This window comes from Platalea leucorodia, assembly GCF_965183815.1.
Source record: "Platalea leucorodia genome assembly, chromosome: 13".
NCBI lineage: Eukaryota > Metazoa > Chordata > Aves > Pelecaniformes > Threskiornithidae > Platalea > Platalea leucorodia.
The window spans coordinates 17513196-17530664 of record NC_138835.1 but is presented as its reverse complement, the minus strand read 5'-3'; the positions used below and the strand labels follow the sequence as shown (position 1 = coordinate 17530664).

Genomic DNA, 17469 nt, shown 5'->3' with positions numbered 1-17469 from the left:
ACACACAGCAAAGGGAACAGAATAGTGATTGGGAAGTTCTGAGTGGAGTCAGTTCAAAACTTCCTCTGTGTCTTTTGGGCAAGAGATTATTAGCATCTGTACTTAGTCCCGAACACACACAGTGGAGATGACAGCACTGCCCGTGCAACACAGGGAAGGTAAGAACAAGCATGTTCAAATAAGGAGCTGAACAGAAACACTGTGGCTGGCAGAAAGAGTTTGCAAACTGGTACAGTCCTAGGAAACATCTGCCTGACAGACCCTGCAAAATAGCTTTGTCACCTGTAAAGCCTCCAGCGGGAGCTCAGGTCAAGTTGCCACAGATCCTGAATATCCTTGGCCTCTGACTCCGTCATTGCGCTCAGTTTACGGAGCTCAACCTTCATCTTCTGTTTCATTTTCTTCCTCTGAGCAGCAGTTATCTGCAGGAAAAAATCTCCCCAATAAGCAATTACAGCACAAAGATTCTTCTATATTAGCATCCCCATGTTATTCTTTACACAGTCAAGCCGAGCCAGAGCATGCAGTTACCTCCCACTGCATAGTCTTCTGTTGTGGTTGGGCTGTTCCTTCTTCCTGGTCCTCCAGCTTCATAGCCAACAGCATGCTGGCTAGTTCATGAACAGCTCTGTGCTCTTGCTCCTTCCTTCCCTGAGGCTTTGCTGCCTCTTCATCCTCAATCACTCTGTCAGCTTGAATCAGGTCAGCCTCCTCTGGGATCTCCAAAAGCTCCTCTTCTGCTTCACCATCCCACTCCTCCTCTCTCTCCTGCTGACCACCTGCGAGAGCAATCAGTCAACATGCAGTAAGCCACAGCCACTCTAGCAGAATCACAGTGCAGCAGTCAGATCACTATGTGGAAATTAAGGTTAATCTTCTTTCCACTACCTTACAGTATCATGCATCTTTCAGTATCTGTTAAGTAGCAGTGTCTCTTTTCTGGCACACATGCACTGCTTAGGCAAACACACCTGTAGAGGATGGGGGGGAGGGCTGTCTGGGGTGGTGTTTTTTTTTTGTTTGTTTGTTTGGTTTTTTTACCTGGATTCTCAGCCCCTATATTCTCTGCAGTATTCTGGGTGAAGACAGTCACACCAAGGCCCAGCCACTCCAGAATCATTGAGTGTTGTGAAGCACTGTAGTAAAACTCCTCATCATCCTAATATAAGGAAAGTCAAATCAGCCAGGCCTATTGCACTTCAGAGTCTTAGGATGATGCCAAAGCAGCACCTTGCAGCAGCAGACAACTAGGACAAGACCCCTGAGAGACCTCCAGAGCTAGAAAGTCTGAGCAGCCTCAGATCTTCAGAAAGAGCATCCCTCCTCCCCTTCAGTTTAAGAGGCTTTCATTTGGGCACTTGTATTTTTATGCTGATAAAGATGACTTGGAATCTCTGCAGTTTAAAGGCGCAAAATTTAAAGCCCCTGCCTGCCCTGCCCGGTCTAGACTACTGTCACTTGGCACAGCTTGCTATTCACTCCCTCGCTTTCCTAGTAGCCAAGTGATGCTAAAAAGACGTGTGCTTGGGGAACTTCAGACTCATTAGCAGAAAGCATAGTAAGCATACATTGAGACTGCTTGACTCAGAAGAAAGGGTCCTCTCTTACCACACCATTCATCAGACTGTCCCAGTGCTGGCGTGCAATGCATGCTTCCAAGTGGCGCTCATGCAGAACCCCGTATGTTGTGCACTCTAAGTGCTTCGCTCCTTCATGGAGCTCCTGCTCAGCCTGTTTCATCTCACTGGTTATCTACTCATAACAAAGAGAAAAGAGGCATCATCATACCCAGAGAAACAAAGTTCAGAAACAGCAGGACAAGAAACTGATAAAGTGAACAAGGACAGAAGAATTAGTTAGCTCCTCCAATGCACAGGCAACCCAGTCCCATCATCTCCAGTGAGGTCTGCACGTACATTCACATAGGCTCTGCGGAGATGCATTGGCAAGTTGTATCGGAATTCACACTTCTTCCTCAGCTCCCTCAAGGTGAATTGCTTCAGGACCTCACTGCTACTTCTGCCTCCAACACGCACCATCCCATGCTTTTGGAATGCGTATATTCCTGGGAATGAAAGGGAAATATTAGTACTGAAGAGGCAAGCTCTGTTTTCTGCAGTAGGACAAGGGGTAGGGAGAACACCCTTTGTCTGCAAATGCTACACTGGATTGGTCTGAGTGAAGTTTTCTTCAATGCATCAATGCGGCTAGAGTCACTAGAAAAAGCCAAAAGGGCAGGTCATCACGCCAGAAGATGGGCAGAATAAGTGTTATACTATAATTTCTACGTGACCCTCCATCACACTTGTCAGGTACTCTTACCTTCCAAGAACTGATCCAGTGCATGGTTAGTGTAGCAGACTACAAGGATGGGAGACTTCTGGGCGGTGCTTTGCCACACATGCTTATTAGTCAAGAGAGCCTGAACAATCTTCAAACCCACATAAGTCTTCCCTGCAAAACAAGCTCAGAATCAGAACAGGGTAGTCAACCCTCTACAGAGTGTCTTGCAACACAGGAATCTTCAAAACCAGATAGAAGACTTCCTTCTAGGCTGCAAATCTGGTCTGTGCCAAGAAAGCTGACCCCAGAGGTAACTAGTTTACAAAATGTAAACGAAGTTGCATGACACTGTCTTTCTGGCCTGCAGTTGAGCAAGGCCATGCTCTGCAAGAATGTTGTCTTTTGGTTAATACACTAGACCTGGACCCAGGGTTTCCTCTGCCACTACATCTCCCATCCCACTCTGATACTGGCTTCATACATGACATTTGGCTGCACGTGAAACATCCACATACTAGTGGAATACAAGCAGTGGTGCTTGTTGAGTTCAGGTACCATTTAAAACAATTGCAGTTAATCTTGTAATGCTTTATTCACACAGAGGATCATGTCTGAACACTCCCAACGTTCTAATATGCTATGAAGACAAATAGAACTGTTGCACAGCAAGAGGTACCACGTTAGCAAAGATGGTTGAAAATTTTTTTCCCCAATACACAAGCAGAGCCAACAGTGCAGTTGGTGTCTACCTGCAACTAGGTCGGCAATGCGTTAAGATCAGATATAGGTATTTGAGGATAATTTAAGCTTCTCCACAGCTCACACTAACGGGGCTACTCAAGCATCAATTAAGCATGGGACTAAAGCTTTGGAGACAGTACAGCTGGCTTTCTCTGAAGTTAATCTCCCTAAATGGGGGAATCAAGGAGAACTCCTTAAATGACAGAGACTTAAAGCAAATGTTTCTCACCAGTCCCAGGAGGTCCTTGGATAATAGCCAGCTCCTTGGTGAGTGCAAGATTCAATGCCTGCATCTGAGACTCATCTAATTTCAAGGTTTCCATTGAAGGCCACTGCTTGGGATCTAGAACATGGACACTTTGCCTTCTCAAACCATCAGGGTACATCTCTTCATCTGACAGGGGATCTTCCATCAAGGGTGCAAAGTTGTAGGCAGTATCCATTGTCAGGTATGTTGGCTTCTTCACCTGTGCATCACATTCCACAATGTACTTCTGGAATGGGATATCTTCTTCCTGGATTTCCTGTAACCCTTCTAACACATGCCGGTAGGCCTCAAAGTAGGCAGTTGTCTCTACCATGAGGAAGGAGTCTGAGGGTTGAACGTCTGCCAGCAGTGCCTGGCTCTGTGCATTAAAACATAGCTGCACAATCCCATGGGCAAGATCTGCATTATCACGATTGGAAACAGTGGCAAAAAGGCATGTTTCAAAGTGATCTTTGGACATGCAGATCAAGGATCCATATAGTAACCGTTTGGAATTCTGCCATCGTACAAACTTCAATGGTTTTATGTCAAACTGGACCTTGTATACAATACCAGCTGGGGAACAGAGAGGGGTAATAATCCGTGTGTCAAAGTAGATCCTGATATCATCAAATTTTTTCTTTCTCAAACTTTTGTCCTCAAAGCTCTGCAAAAGCTCCAAGATACCTTCCCTTAAAGGCCTTACAAAGTCTTCTCTCAAAAGCCGGAAATGGGTGTCAAGATAAATGCTGGTGCTCTCATATCTTCCAGAAACAATATTGGGACGTAGAAAGGGTTTCTCATCGTGATGTACCTCATTATACGTCGGATAAATGGTCATTGTACGATAGGTTTCTTCTTGACCATCAGTCTGAGGCTGCAAAAGAGTATAGTTATCAGCCCTCAGCGTGCCTTCACGTCTCTTCTCCTGCAGATGCTGCACAAGCATCTGGACTTTATTTAGATTCTTCTCTGTTTCTTCTGTGATGTCCACACCAGAAGCTCTCAGGGCATTTATAGATGCTGGCAAGACTGTCAAGAGAATGGAGATTTTCTGTACAGAGCTGGCTGGGAAAATACTGATCAGGTCCTGAAGAAGTGAAATGATGTTGCTAATATGCACAGGGTACTGATGACGTACTGCAGGGACTGCTTCTGTTATCATGTCAGACACATACTGTGGCAGACATATCTTCAGAAAGTTGGACTCCTTCACCACTCCAAGAAGCTGCTGGACACTCTGTCTATCCATTCGGGAGCTGCAGGCTTTTCGAAGCACCTGGCAAACAAGCTGAAGAAAACTGGGTTTCATAGTTGTTTGGGAAAGAAGTTCCTTCAAACCCGAACTGGAAGCAAGTGTGATGACAACTTCTGAAGGGTCTTTCTGGAGGAGACTTTCGAGGAATTTATAGCCAATCCTTTTGACTTGCTGAGGCTGCTCACTGAGCTGGGCACCACCTGGGGTAGGGTTCTGGTAGAAAGGAGGATTCTCCCGAGATTGCACCCTCCTTCCCCTACCTTCATTTTCCTGCCCATTCCTCAGCCCTCTAGCTCCTTCCTGGGCTTGTCCACCTTGATACTTCCTTCCCCTACCCTCATTTTCTTGCTCATTCCAGGGTCCTCTGGGCTTCTCATGTGTTTGTCCACCTTGATACCGTCTTCCCCTACCCTCATTTTCTTGCTCATTCCAGGGTCCTCTAGCCCTCTCATGTGCTTGTCCACCTTGATGCCTCCTTCCTCTACTCTCATTTTCTTGCTCATTCCAAAGTCCTCTGGCCCTCTCATGTGCTTGTCCACCTTGATGCCTCATTGACCTTCCCTCATTCTCCTGTTTGTTCCAGTGTCCTGCAGCTCCACTGTTGGCCTGTCCACCTTGGTTTCTTGGTTTATTCTTGCTTGATTGAGGAACCCTCCAAATCCAACCACCATATCTCTCCTCTCTTTGCCCAGGTAGAAGAGTATAATTACTGGCTTGGGGGCTTTCCCCTAACTGAGCTGCCGGGCCTGACACATTATTTGTTCTGTTTCTGCCTCTTTGTATAAAGCCAGTATTCCAATGATCTGCATGCCCTTAAAAAAAAAAAAAAAAAAATCAAACAACAAAACACACACAAAAAACCAGACACTCCTTAATTATAAATCAACCACATTAACCTGCCTTCCAACACAAATGCATGAGTATTTTGGCCTGATAGTCAGCATATTTTGGACATTTGGCATCAAGTTAGAAAAATACCATTATATTTGCACTCCAACTTTCACATTGGTGTTTTCTTTGTACCCCTTTTTCTAACTGCTAAAAAGAGTGCCATGCCTAGAGTTCACTTAAGCTGTTAAGCCATCAAGACCCTAAAAAACTAAACCCTTTTCCACAGAACAGAAAGCAGAATTAAGAAAGGCCAAAGATGAAGTTTCCTGCACAGGACAGGATTTCCTTGGGAGTTAGCCATCACTGAAATAATGACAAAGGCAGCAGCAGCTCACTTTGAGTGACTGTACATAGCACAGTTAAAACACAGACCTTCTGGACAAAGTCCAGCCTCTCAGAGTAGCAGGAAACATAGACCATAGGGCCTTTGTCACACTCTCAACAGAACACTTAGGGAAGCACTAAATACTAGCAGAAACAGTTCGCAAAGAGATTGCTGCAGTGCATCATCACCTCATGGCCCCAAGCAGACTGCGGGGGCAAATAAGGAAGTACTGGAATTTAGGCTTGAGAGGAAATTTCACTACACACAGGCAGAAAAGGAGTGGATCCCCCCTGTACCAGCATCATCTCCCAGGCCTTCCATAGCCTTCTGCCCGGCATTCACCGGGTGACCCTCACCTCTCCCTCCAGCTCGGGGCTGCCGGGAGCAAGGCTCCTGCCCGGCACCCTCCATCGCTCGGCCCGGTGACTCCTCTGTGGGGCGTCGCAGCTCTCCGGGGCGAGGGCGCCGTCCGGCGTTGGGGGCTATACCGCTCCTGCACCCGAACACAGGCACCGTCGTGCTCGGCGCTGCTACTCTGCGCTCCCCTCCCCGCCACCACCGCCGCCGAAAGTTTCACTTTCCAGTTCCCCGCAAGGCCCGCCCCGCCGCCCCGCCCGGCCCGGCCCGCTCCCGGCGGGCAGCGCCCCGGCCCCCGGCCCCGCTCCCGGCGGGCAGCGCCCCCTCGCCCTCGCCCGGCCCCGCTCCCGGCGGGCAGCGCCCCCTCGCCCTCGCCCGGCCCCGCTCCCGGCGGGCAGCGCCCCCTCGCCCTCCCCCGGCCCCGCTCCCGGCGGGCAGCGCCCCCTCGCCCTCCCCCGGCCCCGCTCCCGGCGGGCAGCGCCCCCTCGCCCTCGCCCGGCCCCGCTCCCGGCGGGCAGCGCCCCCTCGCCCTCGCCCGGCCCCGCTCCCGGCGGGCAGCGCCCCCTGGCCCGGGCCCCGGCCCGCTCCCGGCGGGCAGCGCCCCCTCGCCTTCCCCGGGCCCGGGCCCCGGCCCCGGCCCCGGCCCGCTCCCGGCGGGCAGCGCCCCCTCGCCTTCCCCGGGCCCCGGCCCCGGCCGCGGCCCGCTCCCGGCGGGCAGCGCCCCCTCGCCTTCCCCGGGCCCCGGCCCCGGCCCGCTCCCGGCGGGCAGCGCCCCCTCGCCTTCCCCGGGCCCCGGCCCCGCTCCCGGCGGGCAGCGCCCCCTCGCCTTCCCCGGGCCCCGGCCCCGGCCCGCTCCCGGCGGGCAGTGCCCCCTCGCCCTCCCCGGGCCCCGGCCCCGGCCCGCTCCCGGCGGGCAGCGCCCCCTCGCCCTCCCCGGGCCCCGGCCCCGGCCCGCTCCCGGCGGGCAGCGCCCCCTCGCCTTCCCCGGGCCCCGGCCCCGGCCCGCTCCCGGCGGGCAGCGCCCCCTCGCCCTCCCCCGGTACCGGTGGTCCCCAGTAGGCAGCGTCCCTGACAGGGGGCCTCGCCTCCTCTCCCCCGCAGGCAGAACAGCCCCTGTCCCAGCGCCGCCGCTTACGCTTTACCTCTCCGCCCGGCGGGGCGGAGGCAGCCGTCGCCCCACCCACAAGCGGGGGCCTGGGCCGGCTCCGGCTCACGTGGTGGCGCGCCGTTCCCGGGCGGAGCTGTGGGGCTGCGGCCATGCTGCGGAGCCTGGGCCTGGTGGGCACGATCGCAGAGGGGGACGTGGGGCCCGAGGACCCTGAGTCTGGGGGCTCCGAGGATGAGGAGGTGGGGCCGGGCAGGATCGATTGCCTGGGTCGTCGGTGGGTGGGCCGGGCCGGACTGGCGTGGGGGCCGGGCCGAGTTGGATCGGGCCGGGTTGGATCGCGCCGGGCCGGGGCCGCGGTCGGTGCGATCCGGTTCGACCGTCCCGCGGTCGTTGCTCATTGGTGTTACCACAGGAGCTGCGCCGGGCGCCGGGCCCCAGACGGCGGGGCCCCGCAGGCGGGGACTTCAGTGCCGCCTTCGTCTTCGGCGAGGCGGAGGCCGGCGGGGAAGGCGCCTGGGCGGCGGCACTGCGCCAGCTCCGCGGCAAGGTGAGGCCCCGGGCCGGGACTGGGGCTGCAGTGCCTGAGGCCACAGTGCCTCACGCTCTCCCGGGCCCCTCTTACAGCTCCTCTTTTGTGATTTCCTGCCTAGAGAGCAGCTACGACGCTGGATGAGAAGATTGAGAAAGTGAGACAGAAAAGGAAGTTCCAGGTTTGGGCCTTTCTCTCTCATTACTGAGAAGACTGGTATGGGCTTAGCCTTCTGCTGTGTTCCCTCCAGAGGCACAGACTCTGAAAGCATCTTGAGCTGCAGTGCTCAAGCCACAGCCCATCACCTCGATTGGCTTTGCAGCCACACCTGATGCGTTGCTGAACTAATGAGAATGCAGAATTGTTAATGCTTAAGGTTATGCAAAACCATGTATCTGTGAACGGGCTCATAATAACAACAAACAAAAGCTCACAAAGGATTGCAGTTTCTTTTTTATCCTTTCTTTTTAAAGCTTTATTTTCCCACTTTTTTCTAGGAAAGAGAAGCTAAACAAGCAAAAGTGAAAGATGGAGATGCGGAGACTGAGGATAATCAAGCCAAAAACAGAGAGTGTGAGGATTTCAGTAGGGATGAAGAAGAAGATGTGGAGTCTCAGTATTCGTTGGATGATGAAACTATCTTCACAAAAGCAGGTATTAGCAGTGCATAGAGAGATGGTCAGGGGCAAGAATCTGACAGACTGTTGGCTCACCGGAGAAGTCTGTAATGAAGCCTTGATGGGAGTGGATATGAACGTCTTATTTTTTGTTGTCTTCTTTCTGCAACATTCCTTCTGATTTTGATCAAGCTTATTTTGAATGGTAGCCATAGTACTTTAATTGAACTCATCCCTGAGGAAGACTATTTGCTTGGCATTTTACTCCATTACATGCCTGTACTTGTTTCTGAGGCTTCTCCCTCAATAATTCATTCAGAGCAGAAAGTATGAGATGAACGTAGTCGCCGTATCTTGTTATGTGTTTAGCTGTGCTTTTTAATTCCTGTCACATTTGTCTTTCTCTGCAGATACAGTCAAAGTGAAGGAACGGAAGAGATCAAAAAAGGGAGAAATGGTAAATGTTGGACAGAATGATACTAGGTCATTCTCCAGAATTTCTTCTGGGGGAATTTGACTTTGGTTAACAAACTGTAGCTCAAAAAAACGGCCCAGAGCCCTTTGATAGCATGTTGTGTTGCTGCCTGTGTTGTTCCAGTTTTGCTGTTGTTGCTGTTTCTAGGAAGCAGAGAACTTTTTTGAAGATGCATCTCAATATGATGATAACTTGTCATTCCAGGACATGAATCTTTCACGACCTTTGCTAAAGGTATTTACCTAGTTTAGTTGTTACATATGTTACTCTGAAGAATGTTGTACAGCCTCTCCTCCAACAATCAGAATTGTCAAATTCCTCTGCTCTTTGCAGCCTCTCTGAAAACAAAATTATGTGGGAGCTAATGTGATTAGGAGCTGTTATTCCCAAATAATGGAAACCATTCTTTGATTTACAATATGTCAACACTGTCTTGAGTGAGACTTGTCACAGAATCACAGAATGGTTGAGGCTGGAAGGGACCTCTGGAGGTCATCTTGTCCAACCCCCTGCTCAAGCAGGGCCACCTAGAGCTGGTTGCCCAGGAGCATGTCCAGATGGCTTTTGAGTATCTCCAAGGATGGAGACTCCGCAGCCTCTCTGGGCATCCTGTGCCAGTGCTCAGTCACCCTCACAGTGAAAAAGTGTTTCCTGGTGTTCAGAGGGATCCTCCTGTGTTTCAGTTTGTGCCCATTGCCTCTGGTCCCGTCACTGGGCACCACTGAAAAGAGCCTGGCTTCGTCCTCTTTATACCCCCCCTTCAGGTATTTATGTACATTGACAAGTTCCCCCCCGAGCCTTCTCCAGGCTGAACAGTCCCAGCTCTGTCAGCCTTTCCTCATATGAGAGGTGCTCCAGTCCCTTTATAATCATTGTGGCCCTTTGCGGGACTGTCTCCAGTATGTCCATGTCTCTTGTACTGAAGAGCCCAGCAATGGACACAGTACTCCAGGTGTGGCCATACCAGAGACAGAGTTTAATTGCTGTATCTCCTTTGTAGGCAATCACAGCTCTTGGCTTCAAGCAACCAACCCCAATTCAGAAGGCTTGTATCCCAGTGGGTCTTCTTGGGAAGGATATTTGTGCCTGTGCTGCCACTGGGACAGGTAGGGGGTTGAGCAGGGTGCAGGAAACATGGAGAATTAGTTATTCACAACAATTGGTAATTCTTGGTAATTCTTAATTTTTTTCTTTAGGTAAAACAGCTGCCTTCATCTTGCCTGTCCTTGAGCGCCTGATTTACAAACCTCGTCAGGCTCCAATAACACGGGTATTGGTTCTAGTGCCAACACGAGAACTGGGTATTCAGGTGCACTCTGTCACAAAACAACTGGCGCAGTTCAGCAGTGTCACAACTTGCCTTGCTGTAGGTGAGTATTAAGTTGCTTATGTGAACTGCACAGCTCACTGTAAACTGCTATACAGGACTGGGAACTCTGTGTTACAAAACCAGAGGCTGTATGGTTATTGCAAGCATGCTTCTAGTAGGCGTGCTATGGTTTAAAATCTCACTTTCCAATACCATGCCATACTTCTTGTTTGTTGGGTTTCTGAGAAAGAAAAGGTGGGGTCACTTCTAGTTGTGACTGTGGTATTAATCTGAGTTGTTTCCTGTTCTTCAGGCAATTTGGATCTGTACACTGCTGCAACCTGCTCAGGGAGTCAGCAGTCCATGTTTGCTCTCTTTCAGGTGGCCTAGATGTGAAGACTCAGGAAGCAGCTTTGCGCTCTGGGCCAGACATTCTTATCGCCACTCCTGGGCGACTGATTGATCATCTCCACAACTGCCCTTCTTTCCACCTGAGCAGTGTTGAGGTGCTGATTTTGGATGAAGCAGACAGGTAGGCTAAGCAGGACAGCAGTGAAAAATGAGATGGTAGTTTTCTGCTTTCCTTTTCCCAGGCTATAGGGCAGTCTTTGCTGCCCTGCCTTAAGTAATGTTCTTAGCTAGAAGCAGATGAAGCTGCCTTACCTTGCTGTTTTTCTCCTGTGTAGGATGCTGGATGAATACTTTGAGGAACAGATGAAGGAAATAATCAGGTTATGCTCCAACCACCGTCAGACAATGCTTTTCTCTGCCACAATGACAGAGGAGGTAAGACAGGCTGCTGAGAAGCATACTGAGGCAGGAAGTTGAACGGAAGTTTGTCTAGTCTTTTACCAGAGATTATGTGGACTTTTTTTTCTTAACCTGTTTTGGTAGGTGAAAGATTTGGCTTCTGTTTCCCTGAAGAATCCTGTCCGAATTTTTGTGAACAGCAACACAGATGTTGCCCCTTTCCTGCGGCAGGAATTTATCCGGATCAGACCCAACCGAGAGGGGGACCGTGAGGCCATTGTATCAGGTCAGTGATGAGCAAAGAAAAACTGGACTCAGTAGGTGACTATGAAGCAGGCTACTGAGAGGACTTTTTTCTTTCAGCTCTACTGACACGAACCTTCCCAGATCATGTGATGCTTTTCACCCAGACCAAGAAGCAAGCTCACCGTATGCACATCCTACTTGGGCTGATGGGTCTACGGGTTGGGGAGCTTCATGGGAACCTTTCTCAGGCACAGCGGCTGGAAGCACTCAGGTATTAGCAGGCTTAGTTGGCAATTGTAGGCAAAAAAGAAATTAGGAGTTGGGAAGTTTTAGGGCAGAAGTGGATTGCTGTAGTCATTGCTAATGCATTTGCTATCTCTGATCAGGCGCTTTAAGGATGAGCAGATTGATATTCTGGTAGCTACAGATGTGGCTGCACGTGGACTTGATATTGAAGGTGTTAAAACAGTGAGTATTTGCAGTGCTGAGCTTTTTAATGAGTCCTTTAATATTGTTTCCCTACTAACACTGTTTCTCTTCTAGGTAATCAATTTTACCATGCCCAACACCACCAAACACTATGTTCATCGAGTGGGTCGGACAGCAAGAGCAGGCAGGGCTGGTCGTTCTGTTTCACTTGTGGGTGAGGAAGAGCGCAAGATGCTGAAGGATATTGTGAAGGCTGCCAAAACACCAGTGAAAGCCAGAATTCTCCCCCAAGGTACGCACTTCACTGAGGTAAAAAGCAGGGGAGCAGTAGGCAGGGAATATCGTGGTACAGAGGGACACTAAAAGAGGTGCCGAAAAACAAGATGGACTTTACATGAGCTGCTTCTGATGGTTACACTGTACCATTTTCAGATGTCATACTAAAATTTCGAGAGAAGATTGAGAATCTGGAGAAAGATGTGTATGCAGTTCTGTGCTTGGAGCGTGAGGAACGTGAGATGCAGCAGTCAGAGGCCCAGGTAAGGGGTTTTTTAGGAATTTTTTTAACCTTAGTTTTTTTAGGATCTGGAGTAGATATAGTGCATAAGGAGGTTACCCTAATGTACTTAACCTGCCTACTTTAGAAAGGGAAGAGAGCGATATTTTTTATCCACTATGAGCTCACTTCTTGTCTGAATTAGATCAATAGGGCAAAGCAGCAGCTGGAGACAGGAAAACAAGAGACTGTGGGTGAGGGTTTGGAGCGGAGCTGGTTCCAGACCCGTGAGGAGAGGAAGAAAGAAAAATGTGAGTCATGACACTGCTGCCATGTTATTTCCATAGCTGCAACTGGACTCTGCCCTGTACTTCAAGAGGTTCTTTATTCTATGCTTTTCTTTGTCTCTCCAGTGACTAAAGCCCTGCAGGAGTTTGACCTAGCATTACGAGGCAAAAAAAAAAGGAAGAAATTTATGCAGGACAGACAGAAAAAAGGCCAAATGACAGTGAGTACATTTATGGACAAGTGGGACCCTGGGTGGACTATCCTAGTTTTCCCTTAGCAAAACCTCACATCACTGTAAACTTGCATTTTAACACCTTTTAGCCAGAGGAGAGGTCACAATTTGAAATCTTGAAATCTCAAATGTATGCTGAGCGGCTGGCAAAAAGGAATCGCCGAGCAAAGCGAGCCAGAGTCTTGCCAGAAGAGGAACCAGCAGCAGTACCAGCAGGTGGAGACTTTTGTTTTACAGCTGACTTACTTATGTCAGTTACTTTGTTACAAATAGGTAAACTAAACTAATTGTGTAGAGAGAGGCATTGATCTTTGAAAGAATGGCCACCAGTGCTGGCTAGGGTGAGTGTTTGCAGAGACAAGTCATTACTTTTCCTGATGGTTAGGCTAATTGTTGTGGTCAAGGCTACTGGGCTCTAGTAAACAAGATGATGCTGTGGCCTTCTCTTGACAGCCAGTGTTCTGACTATTTTCTCTGTGTTAGGCCCCAAGCGGAAGAAAAAGCTGTCTGTGTTTGACGAAGAGCTTACCAACACAAGCAGGAAGGCTCTGAAGCAGTACCGTGCCGGGTAATATCTTAGCAATAGTACATTACTCCAGACTTTAATAGGTGGGATTTTTTTTCCATCTCTGGACTTTCTCAGGGATGCTTTGGTACTGGGGGGAAAAGGTGGGCAGAGCAGGGAAGGGATTCTTGCACGAAAGGTCTGTGCTATTGACGTACTTCAGTGGTTTTTGTCTTACCTCCTCGCCCCCCTCTCTCTTAAAAAGCCCATCATTTGAAGATCGAAAACGCTTGGGTATGGCCCAACATAGGAAAGGAGGAAACTTCAAATCCAAGTCCAGGTATAGCTCCCTTTACTTTCTTACTCAAGTTTTTTGTCTTCCTGCTTTCTCTTTCCTCTTCTTGTGATTGTTTAAAGGCCCTTGCTAAAAGGTTTGTTGGTTCTGCATAGCTTACCCACCTACTGCAGGTCTGATGCTGGGGGCAACCAAGGATAGTGCCTTTAATAGCACGTTCCTAGGCCTCTACTTGGGAGAGCTTTGCCTAGAAAATGCTCAGTGCTGTTCCTTATCTATCATTGAGAGTTAGGCTGGTGGAATGTCATTTCAAATACCTTCTCTTTCAGGTACAAGAGAAAGTAAGAACTATTGGTAATTACCAAATTGGTAATTTGGACAATGCAGACATTTCAGACTTGCTCTTTCCACGATCTGGATTTCTTTGTACTGCAAGGAGACAACTTCAGTAAAATCAAATAGTTCTTCAAGTTCTGGAATAGCTTTGGGATGTTCGTTAATACCGGTTGAAGACCCTGTGTGAAAACATCTTCAGCAGCCCATGCAATAAAGGATTGATTTCCCCCCCCGCCCCCAAAGTTTGCTCTGTTTTATGGGATATCTAGAGAGACTGAGAACGCTTATTGCTTTGTTCATATACTTCTGTGATCTCAATTAATTAATATAGCTGAAAAGGATTTCTATGGTTGAGAGCCTATTTCTAAAATAGCGGGGAGAAAAAAAAGTTTTTCAGACTACCTGTCACAAAGATGGCTTCAGAGATAACAGTCACAGGAATTAAAACAAATCTTCAAGAGGCTACTATCTGAAGAAAGGGTTATCTCCAAGGGGGGGGGGAGGGGGCGCAGACAGCTTCCTCCTAACTGAAAAGAAAGCAGCTGTAAGCTGAGGCAAGAAGGGAAGACTACAACCAGAATGCAGGCTGGTTGACATTATTGTATGCAATTAATGGTAACTTTGCTCATCCTGGCTTTTTTTTTTTTTACTAGAAGCAATGCAGCTCCACCTATAAAGATCAAGTAGGTTTACTGCAGGCTAATAAGCAGCAGCTTAATGCAGAGCATCAGAGATCACTATTCCTAATACAGGCACCATTGTACTTGTTCCACTGTGAATAAAGCAGGGAGAATTCTGATCAGTAACTCATACTTAATTTCATCAAAATGTTAAACTCCTTCTTCGAATTTTTACCATTTCCACCATCCCAACAATTTTTTTCATTAGTCTTGCTAAATTTCATTGATATGCTTTAATTCCTATAAGGAACACAGACAAATATAGACCAACTGTTAACTTCTGAGCTGTCAACATAAATTAAGCTTTTTGCTTCAAACCTGCTCTTCTGGGGTGACCAAAGTGCAGCACTGAAAGGTAATAGCTGCACTCCTCAAATAGACCAGTACAAGAATGACTCAAAATTATTGGGTTTTCCAGCTTTATTAAAAAGGGCAAACTTTACAAGCAGTAAATATAAAATATACATAGCAAAGTTCTGACAGGTGGTACTGCTCGGTATATTCCCTTAATCAGTCTTCTCACAGTTCAAAGGTACATTATAGAATATCTTATGGCCTTGGTGGACGCATGCCAGGTGGAGGGGGTCCTGGGAATAAAGGAACAAGTTGAATATTGAAGAGGAAAGAAGAAGCAAGGCTAAACCAGAAAGAGGTTTTTGCCATGTTCAAAGTGGCCTTAGGACCCCTTTTTTGGCACTGAGGCGTTTATTGACAACTACCATAGCTAGGGAGGCATTCAAATGTGTCACCCTTCAAACATTTTATTTATGTTACGGCTTCTTATAGCTTCTAGGCATTTAAGATAACCTCCGCTCACCTCTCATTCCTGGGGGTGGTGGTCTCATGCCTGGTGGGGGCATTCCCATAGGAGCACCTCGGCCAGGTGGCATTCCCATTGGCGGGCCCATAGGTGGTCTCATGCCTGGAGGAGGTCCCATCATTCCTTAAGCCGGAGAAAGAACAAGCATATAAATCCAGCTGAATATTCAAGGCACTAGCTGGATATCAGAATAGTCCTCCATAATACCAGTTCTTCACCAGACTCTGATCAATACCTCTTTATCACCAATTTTGCCACGTAACATGAGCTCCTTGCTGCCCAACTCTATAGAGTAATCCCTACCTGGAGGAGGCGCTCCTCTGCTCATGGGTGGGGGAGGACCCCCACGCCCTGGTGTGTATTGAGTTGGGGCTCCTGCTATGCTAGCAGTGGCTGCTGCAGCAGCGGCTGCAACTGTTCCACGACCCTGAGGTGTCATCACCTGTAAACAAAATAAACAGGTTCACAGAGAAACAGCACAACATCTGCTTTACGTTAATAACTAAGCAAGATTTAAATTATTATCCCTTAAGAAAATTATGCCAGTCTGCTCTTAACGTATTAAATAATGCTACAAACCTGTAATACAATTCAATGGATACCACTTGAATTCTGTGCAAGAAGCTGCACTTTTCAAGCCTTTTCTTCTATCATATAAGACAGAGTTCCTAGGGGGATCTAGTACCAAAAAAGCCTCACTAGGCTCAAACTCCCTGGTAAGAGAAACTAAGATTACAGTTCTTTCACTCCATCAATTTCTTGCATCACATTGGTACCAAGAATTACAAGCCACCCCAGAATATACCAGACAACTCTTTTTTAACAGGTCACAGCATCTCACCTGTTGGGATGGTCCTCCCACTCCTCTGACAGGGCCAGCTAATCCTGCTGGAGCCTGTGGCATGGGTGCCCCAGCTGGTACTCCCCTCCCTGCAGCTCTCCCAACTCCAGGTCCTCCAGCAGCTCCAGCGAGAGGTACCCGGGCAATTCCAGTCTGAAAACAGACACACACCCCCCAATGACAGATTTATCAAAAGTCCTCAGATCCTAGGGATGCCCATAGCCCTCCTTTGCCCAATTAATGTCCGAGCCCACAAAGGGATGAGAACTTCCTGTAGTGAAATTTGTTGGACCTAGTCACAGCAGCACCTAGAAGTCTAGGACAACCCTGTAGTAGCACTCTCCTGCAAGGAAGCAAATTTATCAGACGTCCCTTCCCTTTCTCCTTAGTTCTGCACTCATTCTCCTTACATCTTTTGGAGGTGGTCCTTCAACTGTCATGGACACCAGGTTTTCTCCTCGAAGCAACACAAGACCAAGGACTCGTTTCTCTTCCCGCTCTGGCTGTTTTGAATTTTTAGGTCTAGTAAGAAGAGAAACAAAACATTGCAAGACAGAAAAAAAAAAAAAAAAATCAATGCTGCTCTTCGAATTTGTAATGGAATATATGACTAGGCTACTCCAGAGAAGAGAACCTACCATAAAAAACACATTTTTATACGCCTCAAACTAAGTACATGGAGAAGTCTAACCACAAGATACGTATGTTCTCCGTGCTTTTTCTCCCTATGATGCTTAACTGCTACAGCAACTGTGTTGTGGCGTCACATGAAGGCATATTTTGGTTATTAGGAAAGAACTGAAACAAAGCGCCCCTTGAACCTTGGTAGTTTGGGGATTTGACAAACGAGACTAAACCCATGACTACTTCTGCAGAAGCTGGCAGCAGACATTGCCCAGCTGCTGCGCCGGCTCTCCGCTCCGAGCGGGCAGACGGCCCCGGGGCCTCCCGCCACAGCAGAGCGGCGGGGCCCGGCCGCGCCGCCGGAGGGGGAGCGGGGCTGGCGGGGCACCGCCCGGCGCTCCCGCCGCCTGGTGCGGGCCGCGCCGCTCACTTGATCTTGCGGAACTCGTCGCAGTCGCAGAGGATGAGGTTCATGTGCTTGTCGAAGGCCTTGAAGGTGCCAATGAAGACGCGACCATCCTGCAGGATGCACCGCATGCGGTAGTCGATGTGCTGCAGCATCTTGCTGCTCTTCCCCACCGTCTGCAAGAGACCGCCGTTACAGCGAGCGCCAGGGTGGAGCTAGGCTCACTGCCCCGCGGCCGCGCGGGCCCGCCGGAGCGCCCGCTCACCATGGCTGCCGCTCTCCGCGCTCCCTCCCGCCGCCGCTGCCGTCACTCGCTCCCGAAACGCCGCCTGCTCCGCCGGAAGCTCCTACGCGCGGCGGCCGCCACTTCCGCCCGCCGGC

General features: G+C 49.3%; 3 protein-coding genes across 5 annotated transcripts in view; 1 reads left to right on the top strand and 2 right to left on the bottom strand.

Moving 5' to 3' along the window:
* The window catches only part of ZNFX1 (zinc finger NFX1-type containing 1), a 14672-nt gene extending 7408 nt beyond the window's left edge, over positions 1–7264 (bottom strand). The window contains exons 1-9 of the mRNA XM_082325830.1: positions 7146–7264; positions 6102–6238; positions 3254–5341; positions 2323–2454; positions 1917–2065; positions 1609–1752; positions 1042–1159; positions 532–779; positions 283–422 (exon numbers count right to left, since the gene is read on the bottom strand). Of these exons, the coding sequence (XP_082181956.1) occupies positions 283–422; positions 532–779; positions 1042–1159; positions 1609–1752; positions 1917–2065; positions 2323–2454; positions 3254–5341; positions 6102–6156 (3074 nt within the window). The 5' untranslated portion in view covers positions 6157–6238; positions 7146–7264. The remainder of the gene's footprint in view (positions 1–282; positions 423–531; positions 780–1041; positions 1160–1608; positions 1753–1916; positions 2066–2322; positions 2455–3253; positions 5342–6101; positions 6239–7145) is intronic.
* DDX27 (DEAD-box helicase 27) lies at positions 7255–13844 on the top strand. The gene is made up of 21 exons (XM_082325831.1): positions 7255–7449; positions 7623–7757; positions 7861–7920; positions 8237–8393; positions 8767–8813; positions 8979–9065; positions 9832–9937; positions 10028–10201; positions 10522–10672; positions 10827–10926; positions 11035–11176; positions 11254–11407; positions 11523–11604; positions 11680–11857; positions 11998–12104; positions 12267–12372; positions 12475–12569; positions 12671–12797; positions 13065–13149; positions 13352–13426; positions 13711–13844. The coding sequence occupies exons 1-21, from the start codon at positions 7360–7362 to the stop codon at positions 13724–13726; spliced, it is 2274 nt and encodes a 757-aa protein (XP_082181957.1). The 5' UTR covers positions 7255–7359; the 3' UTR covers positions 13727–13844.
* SNRPB (small nuclear ribonucleoprotein polypeptides B and B1) lies at positions 13730–17469 on the bottom strand (the record flags this gene model as incomplete). Of its 3 annotated transcripts, XR_014229651.1 has the most annotated exons (8): positions 17354–17469; positions 17113–17264; positions 16469–16580; positions 16059–16211; positions 15521–15659; positions 15215–15340; positions 14120–14244; positions 13825–13896 (listed from the first exon to the last, which is right to left on the bottom strand). XR_014229651.1 is itself a non-coding variant. In XM_082325835.1 (7 exons), exons 1-7 carry the CDS (start codon positions 17354–17356, stop codon positions 13730–13732), a joined length of 852 nt encoding a protein of 283 aa, XP_082181961.1. In that variant the 5' UTR covers positions 17357–17469. The 3 variants fall into 3 exon arrangements, 2 of the variants coding, with proteins under 2 accessions (XP_082181961.1, XP_082181962.1); XM_082325835.1 differs by lacking the exon at positions 14120–14244 and having other exon boundaries at positions 13730–13896; XM_082325836.1 differs by lacking the exons at positions 13825–13896; positions 14120–14244 and adding an exon at positions 14811–14984.